The sequence below is a fragment of the Lupinus angustifolius genome, chromosome LG18, assembly GCF_001865875.1.
Source record: "Lupinus angustifolius cultivar Tanjil chromosome LG18, LupAngTanjil_v1.0, whole genome shotgun sequence".
Taxonomy (NCBI): Eukaryota; Viridiplantae; Streptophyta; class Magnoliopsida; order Fabales; family Fabaceae; genus Lupinus; species Lupinus angustifolius.
Genome location: NC_032026.1, coordinates 8,236,272 through 8,259,913, shown reverse-complemented (window position 1 = coordinate 8,259,913; position 23,642 = coordinate 8,236,272). Strand labels below are relative to the sequence as shown.

Genomic DNA, 23,642 nt, shown 5'->3' with positions numbered 1-23,642 from the left:
TTAGTTCATTATAATATAGTATAACTTAATTACACTCATCACCTGTTTTTTGCTTAAAAGATCACATTTGTTTCTCGTGGAAGGATAATTAGCATAATGTATATACACAATAGAGGTGGTTTGTATAGATACAAAAATAAGAGAGATTGTTTGTATAATTCACTAAAAGTGAGGAGTGTTACTATAATTTACTCCTTCCCACAAATTTATACAAAGGGCTCAGGAAGCAAATACAAGAAGAAAATCCTATTTTTTTCTTCTGTTTTTAGACCCTCGGCAAGTGTAGTAGAATTGACAGTAACATACTTGCTATTCAATTCAATATGAACACTAATTGATTCCAAAGCATCTTCAGTACCGCATATATCCTCATGGTTTAATTTCAAAAAATAATTAAATAAGGAAAATAATTTATTTTGCCTGTATGCCCTTCTTAACTAGATTCACTAACTGGCCCTACTCAATTCCTGAAGGGAAGGGGAAAAGACTAAACCCAAGAACAAAATATTACATTCCAGGCATCCTTTCCACAAGCAACCTAGATGCTGCATGCAAAGCAAGAGTTCATGCAGCAAATCAGCTTGCCTATATACAGATCGATATGTCGGTAATGCGAAACCCAAATATTTTGATACTAACAAAATTGTCTCCTCAGGTTTTGATTTCGCAGAGATTCGGGTACTGCTTCAAGGAAAAAACTTCGGATATCATGTACGGTCATACGCCTCCTTTCCAGCAACATTTATAATTGGAGAAAGTTGCCAATGAAGAGGATGGTACAAGGGCCACTCCCATGGAGGGTTGCTGAACAATGAAAAGAAACTCATACTGATATAATGGGGAGTGAGAACATTTCGCTTCAGATTCTACATTAAACAAGGTCCAACTTGATCGATCCAGTCTCTTCCTGCATAAGATGAAAGCGGATTAGAAGTGACAGAGAACGAGTATGTGCCATGTAACAAGAAAGCAACTAAAATATCCAACATATAAATACAAAATTATTAGCATTTGAAAGATGATCAGATCTTATTCATATAGATAAGGAATTCAAATGTCATAGCTCTGATTATTAGTGGCTCCAAGATGCCAACAGGCATCAAAATGTGAAGCATAAAATAAAACTTGAGCAAACAAAGGAAACTCAAACTTCAACTCCTTTCTGTGCAGTGACAACAAGTGAGAAACCATTAATGAGATGATGCCCTCTGTGATCCAGAGTTATAGGAAGCTGGATGAGAAATTGATTTATCTTCCTGTGATTTCAATAGGATACTGGACCCAGCCCAAAAACTAACTAGAAGTGGAAAAATATGTAATGAAGGGGTGAGGAGGAAAGTTAGTAAGAAGAAAGAGAAAAGAATGGGAAGGGATCTGTGAGGAGCAATAGCTATTTTCTGTCTTTCTTCTTCTGTTCTGTAATTCCCTTTCAGTTTCGTTCAGTAAAACATTTGTCCCTTTCATTTCTGTGTGGAGTTTCACTTACGAATTTGAGAATGGATTTTTTCACATCAGATTCGCCCAAGCATTGCCTTTGTTGTCTGTGAGGTTACCTATTTCTGTTCTCTCCTAGTACTGCTCCTTGGGATGCAGTGTTTTGTAATTCTAAAAATTTCTGTATATAGATCATAGTATTTTGCATATAGGGAGAATTCATGCACCAATGGTCCAGGACACATCTTTGCTGTTGATTTGGAATAAACCCATGGTTTAAAGTTAATGCATGATCAATGGTAAAGATGTGCTCTGGACCATTAGTCCGTGACCATCAAATAATTTTTCCTAAGCAGGAGGTCTACATCAAGTTACGAGATTGAATACAGAGTATAAATATAGAGCTACGTCTCAAGCTACCACTGAGTTGGTATGACTGTAACAGTTACTGGATGACATTGGTTTCAAGAGTCAAGAGTGCACTGCCTATGCAAATAGTCGTATGAAAATGAAGAAATTCTTCACATTGCCTCCAGTCTTCCCGGTGAGAATGAATCATCTTGAGGCTGGCTAGCATTTGTTTGCAAACAAATCCAACAAGAACTGATTTCTACATGTTACTGTACAATTTTAAAATAAAATTGATAGAATAATAAATTCATTAAACAAGAAGGAAGGGAATACAAAAGAAAGGAGGATAAGAAATCCTCCACAACTAAGGACAAAAGTACAAATAACCAGAGCTACAAAAAACAAGAATAACAGTGTATAATGGCAGTCCAATCTCTATGCAAAGGGGAAGCATGGTTGCACAGTATGTGGGCTAACTGCTACGGGCTGGGCTTGTGTCCTACTTTTAGAACACTTGTACTTGTCCTATTTCTCTTCGTAATTCCCGTTTACAGTTCTAAGGTCTCCTAATCACCTCTGCTATTCAATATGCATACATTTTGCATAAAGAAACCAAAAGGAGCCATTTATGCATAAAAAGTAATCTAAGAAACACTTCTCTCAATGCCTATCCAAAGCAAAAAAGACCTTAGAACTCACTAGGTAGAAATAGAAAATATTCCAGGCTTTCCACAACTATACATAGCAGGCTCTTTTATGATCATAATAAACTTTGCAAATCTATGTAGTATACTAACCTTACTATAATTACCATAAAATCATCCAATTAAATAAGTAAATAAAACCTCTAAAATGGCCTCTATAGAATTTCTTTAAAAAACAATAGAAAATTACAACAGGCTCCCATCTGCATCATTCAGTATAACGCTTAATTGACCGAAATGTTTGGTAAACTGCTGTAAATCAAGTTCCTTTCACATATGGTATATGAGTGAAATAAGTCATAGATAATGCAAACAGATTAACTCTGTCGCAAGAAGTTAACAGACAACAAAACATTCATCTAATAATCAGATAGTACTTACATCCACGGCCTGGAAAGATCTGTCAACAGATGACTTCTGAGAAGGTTCAGTGCCTGAAGTTGACTCATTCTCAACACTGTCATGGTTGCGCATCTACGAACAACCAACCAACCAAATGAAAAGGAGACAACCTAATGAGGTTTGTCCAAATAGAAAAATGACTACATAAAAGAATATGATGCCAATATATTAAACCAAAGCCTTCCCTATAATTAAGGTTCTTGGGGGATAAAAGAATAAAATTACAATACATATCCTCTTCCAGAGACAAGGCCACTAATAACAAATAGAGTCACTCCTTTCCACAAGTCTAGCAATGAGCATAGAAGAAAAATAGAGCTAGTACACCCAAGCTGGATAAGGTCATATGCACTAAGCTTGTTACAGATGTAGCTCATCCAAGGACCTCCTCAAGGACTTGGTGAAAACATCTACCAGTTGATCATTTGAATTAGTAAAGCTAGTTGTGATGTCTCAAAATAGGAACTTGTCTCTAATAAAGTAACAATCTATCTCAAAATGTTCGGTCCCAGCATGAAATACTGGATTAGAGGCAAAATGTAATGCAACTTGATGATCAACAATGAGTGTCATTGGCACAGCCTCCCCAAACTGAAAAGCGTTAATTAGTTACTTTAGCCAAATGAATTAACAAGTAGTGGAGGCCATTACTCAATATTCTACATTGGCACTTCAGGGAGATCACTATGGAGAAATCAGAAAAACATTCTTGGTGTCTAGCCGACGAAAGAGTTAGTGGCAAACAATGGCCACAACATGAAAAAAAAGCATACAGAAGATTACATCGCCACAGCGAAAATGTATTTCCATAATCAAAGTAAAAAGATAGGTATACTCTTTAACCACCGGATGAGCCTTGAGGCAATCAACAACAACCTACAACAGGCTTACTGGGAAGAATAGGGAAAAATTCACAAGTACTGTTGCTCTGAAGAGTAGACATCTTATCCACCAAAGCTTGTCTCCACCCAAAATAGGATAAAGTGTCGCCAAGAGATTTAGGAAGAGATACGAAAGACAAGCATAACATGAAGAAGATAAGTGATGATAACTCAAAACAGCATAGTGAGAAAACAGGTTACATGTAGATTGTAAACCTTTTTTGTGAGCAACAGAAAGGAAAGGCATTAGAGGTAGTGTTAGAAATGGTAAAGGAGTCAGTTTCAGTGAAGTGTCCCCAGAGGCCTCATTAGTCATTAGTGACAAGAGGAGGAGGTGGAGGCTGTCAGTGATGATATACATGACTAGTTCAAAAGAAGTGAGATGGCAGAGAGTGGTAGAAACAATGCATTTGGGGTTGGATATGGACGTTCCCAAGATAATGATGGCAGCTAGACAACCAGCAGCAAGAGATGGTGTCTGATGCACCCTTAAGCGTGAAGGAAAGGCAGCACTTGGATCCTAAAGTCATAGTGAAGAGTGGAGTGGAGGAGTGCATTGTTGCTTTGATAACGGTGTGGCTTAGGGAACAAACCAATCTAAGGGAGACAAAGTTGATGTGGGTTTTTCAACTGGAGATGTAACCAGAAAGTGATCAAACAACAGTGATGACAGCGTAGGAGATGGACACTCATGAAAAGATGGCATCACAGAAAGGGACCACCAACCAGTGCTGAAACACGGTTGGCCGAAAATAAAGTTCAGCAGTGGGCAGTGAGTCCACCAAGCATGCAGAGTTTAGGGTAGCCTTTCTTTAAGCTCTTGATATGGTGTAAATCTGTGTGTCTGAATTATATAGCCGATGCTTGTTTATGTAACCTTAACGTGTTAAATATAAAACTTTATAATCAGCCTAATTATCAAAATTACATGATTTGGTTAGCCTATAAAAAACCTAGATGTTATTTACATGATTTCAAACAGAATTAAATATGATATTTCATCACTTGGATGAAAATTATTTGACTCCAAGCTGTAATACATAAAATTTGCCAGTTCGACAAAATTGGAAGATCATATATAATCAGGAAAAAACACAAACACCAATGTTACAAAATAAAACATGAAGTCCACTAGCAAAACCTTATGTCCTAAAAAAGTAATATATTATCATCATTATAAATGTATAGCCAAAAAGATTTCACAAACAAATTGCGTAGTATATATGGGTCTCCAAATGAGGTAGATTGTTAGCTGCTAACCCTATAGGATTATAGGACTCTACTACCAACCATCCAAGTGAGCTATTCACTTTCCCAGACGAAAATATCTGAGTCACATGAACTACCAAATATCTCAGTACATGAACTCTCTATTGAGTAAAAACCAAGAATAGTTTTGTATAAACAGGCGATTATTTTGTTATCATAACATGCACACACACACATATCAAGAACGACATTCTTTGTTGTAGAGTCTAGTGTGCCTCAAGTGCACCAGTTCCTGTCCTGTTGGCAATATATTGACCATTAAACTGTGCACCAAGATTCAAGCCAACATTAAACAAAGCTGCCAACAAATCAGGGTACCAGATTACTTGAGATACTAGTGCAGATAAATTTTTCGAACAAAGTGTCAAACCCATACCAACAGAAAACTAAATTTAATCATCCAAGAAAACAGAATTAGATATGTGGTTCAGTACAAAATTTAGCCTACCCCATATGAATGATTGTTCTCTTGACCGTCTTCAAATAGGGATGAGTAGTACACTGGATCATAGATAGAGCCTCCAAGTATCTCGTTGGAACCTGAAGTCTGCCTAGCTACTGCAGGTGTCACAGGAGCAGGACTCAAAAAACTATTCCTTAAGTCAAAATCTGCTGATCGAGAAGCTGTGTCCACATACGAAGCACCCAACCTATAAATTTGAATCCATAACAATGAGGACGATAGCCTCACCACAAAACCAGCAATTTGCATAGCCAAAGTAAGTTTCACTGAGAATATGAAAAGATCTGTATAACCCTCAGAAGAAATATTCCTGCATACAGAAATAATGTTTTTCATCAGATATGAATGAGAAAAAAAGTCAAGTCACTTGTTTTTTATTCACACGAGCATAGAAAATTGATTCGTATGAATACATGCACTATATTCTGTTCAGCACACCCCACACTGATTCATATTGGTAAGTAATGTTAACTGAGGATAGACATCAACAGATGAAACTGTTCACAACATACACAATCACCTACAGTTCAAGCACCATTTTGAGCCCTTATCCATGTCAAAAAATTCTATCAAGCTACCTATGGCAAACCTAACACAATGGCCTCTCTTATGCAGGCTAGACATAAACATTCGCAACAAAGCACAACAAAGACAGAGTTCTACACTAAATATTAGATGACAAATATTAAATTAATTAGAGGATGAGCCTCCGTGTATTAGTAAGACTGTTTGCCTTGTGACCTGGAGGTCACGAGTTCAAATCCTACAAACAGTTTATTTTCTCGGTAGGATAAGATTTCATACATACTCTTCCCATACCCCTGCAACCTCGTGCACTTGGCCGCCTTTTTTACGAATATTAAATTAATTAAGAATAAAAAGGAGGACGTACCAAATTTCGTGAGTGAAGAGAATGAACCAAGAGATATCCAACAAGATGGCGCAGAAAAGAAGGAAAGCATATGTACGACCAAGGCTCTGACTGCTACTCTCGATGGCCACCAAAGCAAACAACGCAATTCCAAGATTTATAAGACACACGCCATTGTACAACGCTCCCAGCGATCCAATCAACGCGCACCCAATCTACCATTTCAATCTCCTCAATTAATTAATAAAACGAAATTATAATGCACAGTTTTTTTTAATAATGAATGTGAGCCGAGTTCAAATCTCGAAAACAGTCTCTATATATGTCTATACGGAACCTCGTGCACTGAGCCGTCTCTACTTTTTTAAATTTAAAAAAGGAATATGAGTAGTAAGTACCTGAATGTAAATGAGGATGATAGCAAGTGATTGGAGCCTATCGTAATCGCGAATGAAAGCCTGTAATTGATCTCTCAAATTTGAACAGAATGAACAACAAAGCATCGTTTGTATCTATTATTATTATGATGATGAAGATGAAGATGGATATGCATACGCAATTTTACGAACAATTTTTCAGTTCCTTTTCAATCGATGGAGGAAAAGTAATTGCCATTTTGGGGAATGAAATTGGAACAAACACAGCTTGAAGGAATTCACAGAAGAAGCCCAACGATTTCAACTTTGTGTTGGAAGCCCCTTTCTTTTCTCCACCTGTAACCAACTTTCTCGCCTACTATGAAATTCAATTTTCTTTTCATATGTAGGAAGGAGAGGAAAAATGTGTGTTAATTAAAATTTTAATAAAGTAGAGAAATAAGTATTCCACAATCCACAAAATAATTTGTCCTACAAGTTTTATTTATTTTAATTTAATTCTTTTAATTATTTTCTAATTTCAGGTTAGCTTTATAATTATTATTATTTTTAAAATTTCCAGCTTAAACTTGTTTTTTTTTTAGTATTTTATATTTAGATAATTAATAGGAGAACTTACGCTAATTGGAAAACAATAATAGATTTGTTGTGTTCTCATATTCTATCGAATATATGCCATCAAACTTGGTGACAACATCATTTCCTTCTTTGTTTTATTATTCACATTAGCGATGAAAGAGAATGAAACAAATGAAGAATCGATTTTATGAGTTGCCTATACTAAACTAATACAAAGTAGAGTAAATATTCAATTTAATTCCAAAAAGTGTCCTAATAGTGTATGAGAAATAAAAAATTATTAAAATTCTAACTTGCTCCTTAAAAATCCTAAACTTTGGTTTGAGGTGTCTTTTTTCCATATAAAGACTACTTAGATAAACCGTATTGAGATTTTTTTCAAGAATTAAATTTGGTTTTGGGGCATACTTGTTGTCAAATATGAACTTGGTTACGAATTGCAAAATATTTATTTTTGGAAACATCGTTGGAGTTGAGTGTATTCACTAATATATATAATATTTTCTGCGTGTTTCTCCTATTTTATATACAGAGATGGATATTCTCATATATATTTTTTTGGTTAATAGGAGGGCAAAGCCCAGAATTAAGCAAACACACTACGAAGCAGAAAGGCTTATAGACGCCTCTAAGGCATTGTTACTAAGAAGAGTATAATAATCCAAAAAAGGATTATGCAGAACCTGGACCCCAAAATGAAGGACGTGAACATGCTTGGCAAGACAATTGACAATCAAGTTGGCTTCTCTAGGAGTGTACTGGAGTCTGAAGTCAACATGAAGAGAGATAATCCTCCGAATGTTATTCACAAGTTGGTGATAGGGAGCCACTAGAGCATCTACCGAAAAGATCATGTCAATAAATGGCCTAGAATCACTCTAAAAAACAACTTCGTGTCTTCCCTCATTCAGAGCCATATTAATGCAGTCACTATTCCCCACAACTAAGGGTGGAAACAGGCCAGGCCAGGCCAGACTTTGCCTTAAACAGGCCCAGCCTATATAGCACATAGGAGCCTGGGCCTGGCCTGTTAGCCTGTTTAAAAAAAATTTCAAAGTCTAGGTCTGGCCTGTTTAAAAGTCTGGCCTGGTCTGTTAGCCTGTTTAAAGGCCTATTATACTATATGCTCATGAAATAGGCTACCATGTCTACTTTAATGGGCTTATAGGCTTATTTTTAGTTAGGCTCATCTAATTCTAATAATTAAATTATATTTTTATATACATTTTTATATTAATATTACACATATATAATAATATTGCTTATATTAAAATAGTATAATTTCAACATTCTTATATAATATAGCTAAATAGGCCGGCCTGTTAGGCTTTATAGGCCTTTTAGGTGGCCTAAAGCCTGGCCTGTTAAGCTAAATAGGCTTTTTAGAAAGCATGAGTCTGGCCTGTTCGTGAAAAAAGTCTGGCCTGACCTAGCCTGTTATAGGCCAGGTAATAGGCCCCTGATAGGCGGCCTGACCTGTTTCCACCCTTACCCACAACTCTGCCAAAAGAGGGTTGGAAATACCCAAACGACGACAAAACCCCGAATCCAAGTACCATGACAGTCCCAAAGCACTCCATCACAACTACCATCCAATCTAACAGAGCCATCAACATTACACTTCATCCACCCAGGGTCAGGTGGCTTCCACCACTCGGTACCACTCCTACATGATAACTCGTCCATGACTTCAACATTCGCTATGGAGTCATCAAACAAAATAAAGTTATTATATGAGAGAACCTTGCTTCTGTCCCAAAGCCCATGACGAAAAACAATATCATTATGCATCCTCCAAATACTCCATAGAGTGCAAGCAAATATGCGAGAACACATCTGGGTCATAGGATTCAGGTTGAAATTAATCCACTGAGAGAGCTCCATCGAGAAGAAGGTCGGCTCATGATGGGAATCCACAAACCCATCCCAAATAGTAGATGAAACACAACAATCACGAAGCATATGGATAACCGTTTCACTCGCAGCAACACAAATAAGACAAATATCAGAAGTTGTAATCCCAAATGAGGCACATTTACTATTCATAAATAGACCATTATTTAGGATTTTCCATAGGAAAGTTTTAACTTTTTGGACTCCTTTCCACTGCCAAACCGTATTCCAAATGGGGAAATTCACAGGTCTATAATCGTCCAACACCAACATGTCATAGGCCGAATGTGTTGAATACTCACCCTCAGTCGAAAGTCCCCAAACAGGAACATCTTGGTCAGTAGCTGAACCGATACAAGGCATGAACATAATCTCTTGGAGCACAACTTCAGGAACAAATTCAACAAAATTATGCCAATCTCAGGACCCGTCATCTAATGAATATTCTACAACGGTCCTATTAATGACATCACTAGGCAAAGGCTGAACCACAACTTGCTCAATGATAATGCCCAACCCCAACCATTAATCCCTCCAACATTTAACCGAAGTGCCATTTCCAATCGTCCATCGAATGGCCTTCATTAAGAGATCCCAAGAACCTCTCACACCTTACCAAATGCATGACTCAAAATGAGCAGGTCAGATAAGAGGAAGGGTAGTAGTACCATACCCATACTTACTACGGATAACACATACCCATAAGGCATCAGAATACTTGATCAAACCCCAATTGATCTTCATAAAAAGCGTTGCGTTAAACTCATGCATCCTTTTGAGGCCCAAACCACCCTGCCTCTTAAGCTTCCTATGGCCCACCTCACAACCCCAGATAAAACCTCTTGGAATCGTCTCAAGGCGTGAACACACATACTTAGGGAGAAGCATAGTATGCATGTAGTAAGAATGAAAGGTTGCAACAACGGATTGGGTGAGCGTTATCCTCCCAGCAAGACTCAAAGTGCTAGCTTTCCAAGACGATAACATTTGCTGAGTTTTCTGAATAATGAAGTCATAAGTTTCCTTTTTCCTCCTCTTATGAATTAGAGGGATACCCAAGTACTTCCCCAAATTCGAGGTGAGGGGGATACAAGCTTCTTAGCTAAGTTGACTTGCCACCTGGAAGTGAACATTCCTAGAAACGAGCATAAAAGATTTAGATAGGCTAACCTTCTGACCAGAAGCAACATAAAAAGTATCTAGGCATTTCTTCATGAGAGAGGGTGATTGTTCTCTCTTTATACTTAGAGATGTTGTAATATTTCATCACTTAGTGAAAACTCTATTATTTTCTTTGATTGTTTCTCTCATCATTATCATGATTAGAGATGGCAAAACAGGTCGCCCGACTCATTTTGCTCGTGCCCGCAAATGCTCGTAACAATTTAAGTGGATGCGAACATGCCCGTAATGTCTTAGTAGACAACATAGCATGTCATGCTCATTTTAAAATGGACTAACGAACATGAGGGTAACCCGTGAACATTAATGAATAATTTAAAAATACAAAATTAATATAATAAAATCAAAAGAAATTAAATAAAGTAGTTAAAAAAATAAAATTTAAAAAAAACATTGATATTTTCTATAAAGTTGACTAAATCATATTACATCACAATTTTTTGAGACATTAAATCACATTACGTTATAATTTATTGAATTTTTGCTCCTTTTTTCTTTAAATTATGCACGCAGGCCGCCCACATTGCCCATTGGAAATGCTCGTGGGTCGAGCAAAATAGACAAATGAACAAAATTTACATGTCCTTCCCACAAAAAATTGTGGGCTATGTGAGCAGGGCCACAGACAATACCCATTTTACCATATATAATCATGATAAAGTTTTTTTTGTCTTCAATATTTTGGGTTAGTTCCTATTTTCTTAAATCTATTTTAATTGTGTGATATTAATTCCATAACTTTATTACATTCCTTCGTGTGCTATGACTTTTCTTTCGGGCTTTTGGTGACCCTCAATTTAAAATATTTTCCTAATCCTATTCTATCTTGTTTGCCTACCTATCCTACACAAAATTAGTACCTATGCAACATTAGGATGATTCTCTTATTGGGGTGTGTTCCATCGCGGTTAAAACTGAGCATACCACTAGGTCAATCCAACCAAGTTAAGCATGGGCCAACCCTCACATAATCTTCACTTAAATATCATTAAAATATCGTTGACATAACACTCACTACAAACCCCAATTGGGTTCTGCCACACCGCCAGTGGATTACGGCTTGTCCCCTCTGACAAAAAGTCAGAGGTGAACCTACTATACGGCAGAAACAGATCTGCCACGCTCTAGTCACCACACATTGCTAAGTCACCATCAACCGCTAGATAGGTGACACGTCTCCAATATATTTGCTATAAATAGAAGGTGCTCCCATACAAGAAGTATCTCATCCTTATTCTCTAATATCATAAATACACACTCTCATAATTTCTCATACTCTTATATTTATTACTAGCATTTACTTCTCATCTAATTAAAATCCTCATACTGACTTGAGTATCGGAGAACCTTTTCAGGTACCTCCACCGGCGGGTCTAGTTTTCATCTCCATCTAGGTCTCCAAGGAAGCTTCTCTATCAAGATCCATTCCCTTTTCGACCACCCCGATCAACCAGAAAGAACATTGGCGCCTTCTATAGAGAACCATGAAAGTACCTAGCAATCGAAGCAACCATGATACTAGCCATCCTCAACCGTTTCAGCAGTTTGGCAAGTGGGGTGTCATCCATCACCACCCAGATCTGAAGATCCATCACCAACCGAGTCAACATTAGTCGGATTGGTCGAAATATCAGCTCGACTAGGCAACCTCTCATCATGCACTCGTTGTTTGAAACCATGATCTGCCCCCGGTGCCCGAGGGACAGAAGACCCATCCCCCTGATGAATAGTTGAGGGGGTCGGTGAGTCCACCTTGGCCCGCTTCGAAGAAGTTGCTGCTTGTCCTCGATTCTTTTGGGCATCATGCTTCAACAATTTTCTACGATCAACGCCATCTCCCATCTTAACTGCTGCAAAAAAGTCAACTTCAGAATGAACAATAAAGATGCAACCAAAAATAAGGAAAAATAATAGGTCAAAAGGCACAACAACACCCATAACTAGGCCTAAAACCTCAGACGAGTAACTTACCAACCAATGTTTTAAAAGCAGTATCACCCTGCCCTAACACAATACACTCCAGGGTCTTGTCGGCCTCCACCCACTCCAACATTTCTTTGGCTGGCACAACCTCGCGGGCATCCAAATCTTCAAACGCATAGCTAAAACTATCAACCGACCTCATATAAATCCTACCATCCCAAGAAAAGGGAAAACGAGGCCTCCCATTTGGGCCTAAAGCCCACATGTTATGACTACCTCGGGCTTCAACTAGGAAAAAACCAGCTTTCTAATCCTTAACTGATCCCTCAAAGGAACGGAAAAGGGCATGTTTGTTCTTAGACTGATGGCACGTCCATCTTTGATGACCAAGATGATTCTCATCCTTATTGGTGCTATGCACGACCTGAAACATCCAGAAAAAAACCAGACAGTGTAAGGAAGTTCCATCACCTCACATAAGATCTTCAATGCTCGGATGAATGGCAATGTGCCATTCATCCAAAGGAATCTTCACTTCAACCCAGCGGGAGAGTATTCATACATATAAAAATTCCTTTTATCGCCCATCTCCGCTAGGAGATCTTGGCACACTCTTGGCATACCACCTGATATCATTAGCCGATTTAACTAGGACATCCATGTTCGGCTTGGACTTACCCTTATATGATCTTGGGATGCCCAACAACTCGCGATCCACCCACCCATACATTGTTTAACGCTGTGAATTTTCGATGTATATATTTTTAACAAAAAATAATTTTAGAAATTAATCGATAATGAATTAGGCTAAATCATAGTTGAGTGTTAGTCTTATTTTGTGAATTTCTGTGACGAAAAGTGTTTGGACTGCTGTCGGTCCCAAATTCGCCTGAATTCGGCCCAATAGCGTGATTTTGAGTTCTGTAGCTTGGACTCGAATTTCGATTGCATCATTGGCTTTGAAGTATTATTTTTATTCAAGATAGACATCAAGTTTGTCCAAACCGCATTTCTAAATATTTTTCATTTCGAATTCGGCATTCCAAAATTCTAACCGTAATCGGAAGATTTTAATATCCAGTTGAGTATTAGCCGACAGTACTCGGGCATGGTCTCATCGCGAATGTTTCATCGAATAATTCACCTCATTTTCCCGAGTGAAACTTGTGTGGCAAGCAAACGAAAATACTCATCTTTTACACAAATACTCCTAAACCTTTCATTTACCCTTTCACCATTTACTCCTAAATCTGATTTATTCTACTTAAAGAGCCATTCAAGCTAGAGAACCCATTGGCTCTTCATTTCATTTCTTTCTACTTCATTTGGATTTTCTCAAGAACACCAAGGTAAACATTCATACTTGTTCTTCATCTTTTAGAAAATCTAGCCGTTTATTGTTTACGATATTTGAGTATGATATTTATGCGCATGTTACGAACATTTTCAACCGTCAAAATTTTCTATAAACCTTCATATCTCTTGTTATAGGAAAGAACACGAAAAATGAGTTTTTGTGAATTTAGAAATCGTTGTTTTGAAAGGATCATGAACCGATAGGAATCGAGAACGAGAATTTCGAGGATAAATGATGGTTCGGGAATATAACTCTTGGACCAGATGGATGAGAGTCTCGAATGCTCTTGAAATAGATTAGAACGATGTATGTGTCGTAGATTTAATAAGTGAACGATTTAACTCGTGAATCATTAGTTTGTTTTTGTGTTTAGTTTCGTGGCGTTCGAAGTCGGACAACCGATCCATTCACGGACAGAGATCAACCGCGCTACAACCCAAGGTGATGAAGAATACATCATAACATAATGGTGTCCGAAAATGACACCCAAATCTCCCAACAATCTCAAAACTTGGGAGTTATTTCTATTTTTGTTAGAAACTCGTACTTAACCAAATGATTTCGTGTCTGGATTAAGTACAGATATTTCCTTAGGCTGTATGCCCCTAGGATAGTATAAATTATCAAGTCTTGTGGTTGTTATCCATGAAGGAACACCATTCGAGAAACTAAAAAACGTAGGGATCGAAAACAATGGAGATTTTCGATACGGTAGCCCAAAAGGGCGACGAAATAGTCCTGGCAATCGGACAACCCTCGCCTGGGCGAGGGAGAAATAGTGAATTAGTCCCCTAATTGTCGCCTGGGTGAGGGTTAGGGTGCCGTTTGGCCTGTCCTGGGCAGTTCTGGGCGCCCGAGTGACAGTTCCTCGCCCGGGCGAGACCTAGAGGGTGATTTTTACTAGTTTTTGGTGGATTTTTACCTTGAGCAAGAGCCATGCAGGGAATGGAGTCTGTTTTGATGAATTGGTCACTTAAGCGATAGTCTCTCGCTTGGGAAAGAAACAAGCATAAACTGTGACTTTTTTGATTGATTTATTGCTTAGGCAATAACCCTAGCTTGATTGTGAAGTGGATTTACACTTGGGGAAGACCGTGGCTCAGAGGATTGAGTCCGATGCCCAAATCGACAAACTTATACTATTACTTTTGTTCTTGTGCCTTATGCGGGCAAGGATTTCGACGAGGATGTCGTGAGCAAGGCGATGCCTAAAAAGGATTACATGATACCACGCAGTGAGGTCGTTTGACCATAAGAGGCTTGGCCATGTGGTTGTCCGGGATAATTCAACGATGATTCGTAGTGGTAGGGATGTTATTCCTATATTACGTGATAACGTAAGATTAGGTCCCACAAGAAGCATTCCTTCAGGAGATGTCTTAGGATAGGCCGATTGATATAAAAGACTAATTAAAAGATTTAATCGACTAACTTTGGTTAGTGTGCATACTCATTATGAATAATGAAGTAGTGGAGAGGAAATTCACGGGAGACGAGCGAGCCCCGCGATGTTGAGAGGGACGGCAATGGCGGTGATTCGTCAGCAAAGTCTTGATGGATAATCTAGGTGAGACGAGTCCCTTGTATTCCCAGATGAGGTATTCTATTGAATCAGACAGATCTATTAGCGCAAACTAGATAATCTCTTACAACCCCTCTTTGCAATCAGGATCAATGAGAGAGATGCCCAGAAAGTGTTTGATACGACCTCGTCCTGAAATGGACAGTTCTTCGGAATCGATTGATCATATATCCTTGTGAGGAATAATTTATTTTGGTGCGTTCAAATCCACTTATTGTGGGACCTGTACTTTTGGTTATTTCTGAATAGTTTATTAGGAGGATATTGGTATAAGGATGGGTGAAATAAACATAATATTTGTACATTGTACTCGTGGATATTAATCCCCATATCCGAGTTACAAGCATCATTCATCATTTGCATTTATGTGTGTGATATATATTGTGTATATTCTGTGTGTCTGTCTGGATATGGTATTCCGTATAATTTCATGCCATCAATGAATAATATTCATTAGATGTCTTACTCTATTTTCTTTTCTCTTCTTTCTGCTTGTCTTGGGTTCGCGTTCTTGTTCAGATGGACCGTACAGTAAGAATTTGAAGCTACCGATTCTCGATGTCCCAATAGGGGACATGGAGCAGTGACGGACACCGATACACCTACACATGCCCTTGTGCCTTAGAATTGGAGATGGTTTGTGATGGCTTTACCATGCGCTTCCTGTCACATCATTTGGACTTGGAGGCTTCTTTCACCTTACCTGCTCGGAGATTTGCACCTACTGCACCATCCATTCAGTCTGTGATTCCTCACAGACCCACTACTTCTCATCTAATAGGAGACGAAGTAGAGATGATGTGCCTAATTCCCCACCAGGAAAGAGAGCTACTAGACAGACATTGTCTGATCTTCAGGCAAATGCGGGAGTGGGAAGTAAGTCACAAGATTCGTCCAATGAACTGAATGAGGAGGAATTGGAAGCCAAAGAGTAAGACTTTGTGGAGTTAGTCTGTATAGAGGACTCCATTGAAGTGGTGGACTTCTCCTCCAATTTTGAGACGGAAGAGGACCTCAGCGAGTGTCCTAGTACACCCGCTAACACCGGAGCTAGTCACTAGCAGTCATTTCCATTTCTAGTTTGCTTTTTTAGAGGGTATCTATATAGGGTACTTTAGTGTGTTGAATAAGTCAATCAACTTTGTGTATTTTAAGTTTAGACAAATATTGTATTTCCGCTTAGGTTTATGTATATACATTTTCCGTCATTTGTAATAAATAATTATCCCACGTTATATTAAGTGGATTTTGATTACCATTAGGTAATGTTTGTTGTCTTTCCCACAAATTAGGTTACTTAATGTGATGTCCCGAAAATGAATCAAATGTAAATGGAGGAATTTTACATTACAATTTTTTTTACCCATTTTTTGGCATTATTGTTGGAGTAATTTTCGGGGCGTTACACCTTGACTATGGATGAATCAACGCCTCTAGAATCTGAGGAAGTATCAAAATCTGAGCTGGATACCCCATCCAGAAGTGACCCCCACTTCTCAAGGAAGCATTCCTTCTGAACCCCTCCTCCTTAAATCACCTAATAATGTAGGGAGGGAAAGGTCTCTCCAATCATAACCCTGGGCAGAGGATGAACTCGTACACCAACAGTGACAGGTTGACCAAGAAATGAAAGATGGCAGTAGTCTAGGTAAGACCACCATCTCATTAGAGTCCGACTAATACTCAGGGCAAAGGCTCATGATAGATAACTACTCTAAAAGAAGAAGAAAGTAAAAAAAAAAAAAGACCTAAAAATCGAAAATTGAAGAGATGCAACAACAAGGATAGTCACTCAATTACAAACACGAAAAACACAAAGATTCTAGAGAAAGGTAAGCGTAAAGAAAGATAAAGAGTAAGAGGGACCCCTCTATTTATAGACAAAAAGGACGGGGCCCTAAGAGGCCCAACCCCTGAAACCATAGGATTAAGACAAAAGGCAATAAAGAAAAAGCGCGCCATTATGGTTTGAAGTTTTGGCGTTTGGATTCTATGTAGGCCATCATGACTAATGACCCCTGACATTCGCGTGAAAGAAAAAACGATTTTAAGCACCACATGTCAACCACCAAAGAGAAACCACATCTATAGAGAATTCAAATAGTCAACACCAAACTATTGGCATACTCTGCTACGTCATCCAAAAGGTCGGAATTACGTCACCACTCCGACCAATATTTTTGTTCCTCGGGGAAAAGAAACCCATAAACAAGTATGATCACAAGCCACGTCATCATCCTGACCCTCAGATGACCCTGGGTGATCAAACATACCAAAGACGACCATTAAGGAGGATGTACCCTCTCCAAAGCAAACTCTCGTTTGACCCCGAAACATAAGAGTCTACCAGACTGGGGGCAATTGTTCCATCCCAGTTAATACCAGGCATATCACCCAATCAAAGTAGGGTCAATCTAGCCAAGTTAAGCATGAGTCAACCCTCACGTCATCTTCACCTAAACATCATTAAAATATCGCTGACACAACATTCATTACAAAACTCAATTGGGTTCTGCCACACCGCTTGTGGATTACGACATGTCCCCTCTGACAAAAAGTCAGAGGTGAACCTACTATGCGGCAGAAACAGATCTGCCACGCTCCAATCACAACACATTGCTAAGTCACTATCAACCGCTAGATAGGTGACATGTCTCCAATATATTTGCTATAAATAGAAGGTGAACCCCTACAGGATGTATTTCATCCTTATTCTCTCATATCATAAATATACACACACTTATAACTTCTCACACTCTCATATTTATTACTAGAATTTATTTCTCATCTCATTAAAATTCTCATACTGACTTAAGCGTCGGGGAACCTTTTCAGGTACCTTCATTGGCATGCCCAGTTTCCATCTCCACCTAGTTCTACAAGAAAGCTTCTCTATCAAGATCCACTTCCTTTTCGACCACCCCGATCAACTAGAAAGAACAGGGTGTAATCTTGAGATTGTAGATGATTTTTTTATGAATTCACTTGTGTTGACACATTAGTTTTAACTTCATCCACACTTCTTGGTGGAATATAGATTATATAAACTCATTTCTTCTTCCTAGCCTTACACAAGACCTTTCTTGCCACCCCATCATAGGCCTTTTAGTAATCAACAAAAAAGTATTAGTAGATCGTTTAAGATTAAAAGTTAATTGATTGTCATATGATCATTAATTTGTTAAAAAAATTATGTGCATTTATTTTGTAATATTACTATTCAAAACAAATCAAATTACTAATATCAATATTTCTCATTTCTTATAATAACAATCTTTATTGTATTGATTTATGAATAAATTCTTGACTCCTATTGCATATGGATTGGTGGCTACAAGGGATCATCAACTTTTGGGTGATGGTTTGACTATTTCTCATAAAGGCGTTGAGCTCTCATTCAAGATCAATCTTCTTTAAATACTTGTCTAATTGGTGAGTTTGTCCTTTACAAGTTATAATGGATAAATATTTTGGTTTTTTTGTCGTTTCCCTACCTATTAATTTAACTTTAACAATTCACTTCCATTCTCTAAGATAAGATGATAAACTAAGAGATGATGAATTAGTTTTTTACATTTTATGACAGATTTTGCAACTTAATAGATTAGAATAGAAATGTAGTGAAAAATATTTAAGTTTACAAAAATCAAATTGTATAATAAGTAAATAGTAAGGAGAGAAAGAGGCACACAAAAGTTTTATAGTGGTTCAACTTATAGTCCAATGAAGTCTATATCCATTTTCCTTGTAAAAACAAGAGATTTCAATTATGATGATATGTCAATCCTATACAAATCTCACCCTGTAACTTTGTCTTTTGACTACACTCATTACAAGAAAAACATCACTTCTAAAAACCCTCTTTCTATTTCACCACACTCTATAGTGAAAATAGAGAATAAATTGAAACATTTTTTATGAAATAGTTTACATGGCAAAGATTGTTGAATGTATAGAAGTCGATCACTAAGTCTAACACAAATACTCAAGTATTTCACTGTATAAAAGCTTGGAAGAAACACTTGAAAAGCAACGTTTCAGAAAGTTTTCAAACAAGTTGCTTACAAAAGTATAAGTGATTATTAATAAAGTAGTATGAAAGTTGTTGTAGATTGTGAGTACGAATCTGAATGCTAAGAGGTCTTTAAATATGCTTCTAACCAAACATCATACCCATACATGAAGGTAAAAGACAATTGGAGTATCATTCATTCATTTTGGGAGAAGTTGTTTAAGTTTAAAATTGAAAAACTATTGCAACAACTCTCTGTAATTGATTAATATACTGGGTAATCAGTTACTCAAAATTTATGTCCAAATGAGTAATCAATTACTCTCATAAGTAATCAATTAATCTGAGTAAATTTTGCTCGATAACCTATTACTCAGTTTGGATAATCAATTACTCTGAGTAAATTTTGCCCAGTAACATGTTTGTAATCAGTTATTCTTTCACAATAACTCATTGCTCAATTCGATAACCTATTACTCAACTTTTTGAAAATTTAAGTTCATTTGAATTCAAGTTCTACATTTTTAAAAAGGTTTTCCTATAAACACTTGGTTACACTTAAAGTAAAAAACTGATAGAAGTACTTATCTTAGAAGACTAATACATATTAATCATGAAAGGAACTTTCTTCTAAATCTTCAAAGTCTTCATCATTTTACTTCCTTTTGGTGATATTGATGTTGTCATCAAAATCATATCAAACATGAAGATCAACATCATTCAAATGTAATCCTATTTTTTTAGTAGTTTGATTAAATTGGTATGCTTTGGTCGGTGTATACTTGTCAAATTCATAATAAGCTATGTGTATGTTCTTGGTAGTTTTTATATTATATTATATTATTTATCTACTAGTGAGAAGTTAAACTAAAACACAAACCCATTAACATTAAGCTGTATAAATAAGATGATAGGTTAACCAACTAAATATTTTTATGATGTATAATTAATTTAAATACAACTTATAAATCTAATTTTAAATGAGTCTAATTTTTTTTTACTCACTGAACTGATACTACCTTCCCAAACCCAAATACCTATAAGGCCTAAAAGCCCAAAACCCAAACAAAATTGAAATACTGAAACTGAACTCAAGGGCACATAAGTCTCACATCTCACCCCTCATTGCATCTACACTTATTCACTCCTTCGCCCTACACGCCTACACCCACTCCTTCCCCTACCTTCACCACCGCCATACTGTTACACACGCGCCACTTCCTAGTGCCCACACAAGAGATAACATAAGCTTCGTGCCTTCCTCACTCTTGTGCATTTGTGTTCTCACCGTTACCCCTCTTCCAATTTGCTTCATCCTCGTCTCGTCGGAAAGGTATATATACGCGTCATTCTCCTTCTCATTCTGAATTTTTCAATTTTATGAATTTCTTGATTCTTTTCTAGCGTCTACATCGTTGTCACTTATTATTCTCAATTAACGCAAATTTAACTGCGCGCGAATATATGAATCAGGATTCATAACTGAAGTATTGACCGTTCAAAAAGTATAATCCCTTTTTAAGTTCACCGAGATTGTTTAGGACACTGCTAATCAAGGCTTTTCAATTGATTTCCTAGAAAATTGTCTTTCATCGTTATGCCACAACTCTCTTCAAATTTAATTTATTTTTTGTTGAACTGTTAATTTGTTTAATTTAGATAATCTGGATTATACTAATCTCCATTTATTAAGTGAATTCCTGTATAGTCCAAAGCCTATAGAAAGAAAACAAAATAGTCCATTTGTTCCAACTTCCTAGAAAACGAAAATTTGAAAAATAGCTGGAATATGATAACTGATTAAGAATCAAATAGGAGCATAAGAATATCTAATTTCTTTTGCTACTATATATGGTTCTTATTAACTAATAATGCTTAGCCACTTCCTCTTATGGAAACAATCTTATATAAATTTGGGAGTACTTAAGTTAGATATACTAAATTGGTTATTTTATTCATCATAAAATGCTGTAATAATAAATTCTTAATTATTTAATAATATTATCCAATTAGTGTATACTCAACTTAAATCCTAGCTTTGCTTTTGTATTGTTTGTCGGACACCGTCGGTTAGAGACTATGCCTTATCGGTATTTATCTATACATATATATCATCATCATCATCTGACTATTAGTCATTAAACTCGTTATTGTTTTGGTGCACTTGTGTTAAGGATGTATGGGGTGAACAATTTTTAGTTGACTGAATTGAATATCTGTTGGGCCATTTGTTTGGTTGAACTATAAAACTATTACAGAAATGTAACAGTACATTCGGCAGTAGTTAAGAATTGTTTCACCACAGAATATCAGATGCACTTTTATATGTCTCACCATTTTTAATTTCCTATGGTTTTTGTCTTGCGGTGTTCATACTTCATAGTTAAGAATTTGAAGAGGGTAGTTGGAAATCGCTTTGGATACTACAATAGTGCAATGTAATCGCTTTCGATTTCCAGGAGCAACTTCATCAAATTCTTGATTTTAAAAATCACATGTAGGAACTGGGAAAATTTAGCTACACAAGATCTATTATATGTGGTAGCTTTTGACTCTCCTTTGTATTTATATTATTGCAATTGGGTCTTCTCTTGCCATCATCATGACTCCTTTGTGGGCTGGAATCAGAGAGGCCAAAAGATATATTCGATTGACACCATTAATGAGCTGCTTAATGGGAGTCATAAGGTGGTAAGATGGTTAGGGTATAGGGTTTAAGGAATGGAGTGATAAGAAGGTTGGAAGTTCGAGTCTCACCCACTTCAAATACTAACATACTAACATTTGCCTATAAAAAATGAGCTGCTTAATACTTCCATCAGTGCCCTTGTTTATCACTTTGTTAATAATTTGCTTTTGACTTATTTTTGCAGAGTTATATGCTTATGAATGGCGTGGCGGGAGCTTGGAAAGAAGGTGGGTTTAGTTTATCATTAAAAATTAAATTAATATGATACGTACCTAGCTTGCAGGTTATCGGACTTTCCTGTAAAAAGTATTGTGTCATATTGCTCATCTGATTACTTATTGTGTTATTTCTACTTACTTTAATGCAGGGAATATATGTGAGTTTTACCAGAACTTTGACTACAACTCCATTTAGACATTTGGCGGGGTCAACTTTTACCTCTAGGTTTGCCAAACAATTTGGCTATGCATCAGCAAGGTCCATACCAGGTAATTGGTGCGCTTTATGCTTTTAATACTGAAGTTACTGTATTTTTATGTTATCAACTTACAAATTCTATGAATTACATGATTCAGATTGCATCAGCTGCTCATCTATGGCAGTGGCTGGTTTTTCCAGTGGAACTAAAGAATGTGGGATACGGTAAGATAGTAAACAAATTTCAAGTTTCAAATTAATTGCCCTAAAAGTAGTGTAAGGCTCTGCTAGATCCCCAGGAAGACCAAACGGTCAAGGGGTTCGATTCCTGGGAGTGACACTTTTTGGGAGGGGTAGCCACGCACCCCGAAAGGGATTAGTTCTTTACCCAAAAGGTGATGAGATACCCTTGGTAGTACCCAAAAAAAGCAGATGGTCAACATGACCTGTTAATCATAACCTAGCTGTCTAGGTGTTTTGCTTAGGTGAACGAGCAACTCTTTATTGCTCTTTTTTTTTCAACATAAAAGTACAGTAATTTCAATATTTAAAAGCATAAAGCATGCCGATTACCTGGCATGAGTTCTTAATTTCAGTTTGTTTTCTTTTTATGTTATAGTGTTTGCTATGTGTGATAAGTAGTCACATGACAAGCATGTGGCCTTTCAATGGAGCCTAGCCCTAACATCTGTTTAGGCTATGAAATACTGGTCTGGGTTTAGTAATGTGCGGCTAGTAATCCTAGTATAATGGCGCTGAGGGTTTGTATTGTAGTTGAAAATGTCAAAGCTATATACTTGGTTGTACTTGGAAGCATGAACTTGCATTAGTGCAAAACTAGAACCACTAAATTACATGCTAAATATTGCGTAACTTAAAAATAAAAGGTATAGGTGATGAGTTTTGTTTATGTTCATAGGCGCTTCCATGCTAGTCCAGGAGTCCGGGCAAGAAGTGATCAAACTTTCGGTTTAAAGACACCAAAGAGGGAGAAGTATGTGAGGAAGGACAATAGAAACCAGCCACCCGTTGAAGCTCGATATGTCCCTCCTACTGTCAAAGCTACAAAATCTGGTCCAGTTAAAACGATAGAAATATTTGAAGGAATGACCATTGCTGAATTTGCAAAGCGTTCTGGAAAATCAGTAACTTTTTTGCAGGGTATCCTTACAAATGTCGGTGAAAAGGTTCAATCAGAGTTTGAGCCTCTCAGCATGGATATTGCAGAGCTTGTTGCAATGGTATTACCCCCCCGC

General features: G+C 37.2%; 2 protein-coding genes and 1 long non-coding RNA gene across 5 annotated transcripts in view; 2 read left to right on the top strand and 1 right to left on the bottom strand.

Annotated features, from left to right (window-relative positions):
* On the bottom strand, window positions 295-7,143 carry LOC109333456. Of its 3 annotated transcripts, XM_019568946.1 has the most exons (5): window positions 6,774-7,142; window positions 6,397-6,590; window positions 5,490-5,814; window positions 2,871-2,963; window positions 295-907 (listed from the first exon to the last, which is right to left on the bottom strand). In XM_019568946.1, exons 1-5 carry the CDS (start codon window positions 6,876-6,878, stop codon window positions 872-874), a joined length of 753 nt encoding a protein of 250 aa, XP_019424491.1. In that variant the 5' UTR covers window positions 6,879-7,142; the 3' UTR covers window positions 295-871. The 3 variants fall into 3 exon arrangements, with proteins under 3 accessions (XP_019424491.1, XP_019424492.1, XP_019424493.1); XM_019568947.1 differs by lacking the exon at window positions 2,871-2,963 and having other exon boundaries at window positions 6,774-7,143; XM_019568948.1 differs by lacking the exons at window positions 295-907; window positions 2,871-2,963 and adding an exon at window positions 2,970-3,301 and having other exon boundaries at window positions 6,774-7,143.
* Window positions 1,259-18,950, top strand: LOC109333457. The gene is made up of 3 exons (XR_002106017.1): window positions 1,259-1,376; window positions 18,402-18,404; window positions 18,939-18,950. It is a non-coding gene; the product is annotated as an uncharacterized LOC109333457 (long non-coding RNA).
* The window catches only part of LOC109333177 (translation initiation factor IF-2), a 6,471-nt gene continuing 3,244 nt past the window's right edge, over window positions 20,416-23,642 (top strand). The window contains exons 1-5 of the mRNA XM_019568503.1: window positions 20,416-20,613; window positions 22,154-22,196; window positions 22,337-22,457; window positions 22,545-22,611; window positions 23,306-23,627. Of these exons, the coding sequence (XP_019424048.1) occupies window positions 22,170-22,196; window positions 22,337-22,457; window positions 22,545-22,611; window positions 23,306-23,627 (537 nt within the window). The 5' untranslated portion in view covers window positions 20,416-20,613; window positions 22,154-22,169. The remainder of the gene's footprint in view (window positions 20,614-22,153; window positions 22,197-22,336; window positions 22,458-22,544; window positions 22,612-23,305; window positions 23,628-23,642) is intronic.

Coding starts and splice junctions, on each gene's coding strand:
- LOC109333456 (XM_019568946.1), bottom strand. CDS start 6,878: ATGCTTTGTTGTTCATTCTGTTCAAATTTGAGAGATCAATTACAGGCT. Junction 6,591..6,773: donor TCATCCTCATTTACATTCAG/GTACTTACTACT, acceptor TTGAAATGGTAG/ATTGGGTGCGCGTTGATTGG. Junction 5,815..6,396: donor CTCTTCACTCACGAAATTTG/GTACGTCCTCCT, acceptor TTCTGTATGCAG/GAATATTTCTTCTGAGGGTT.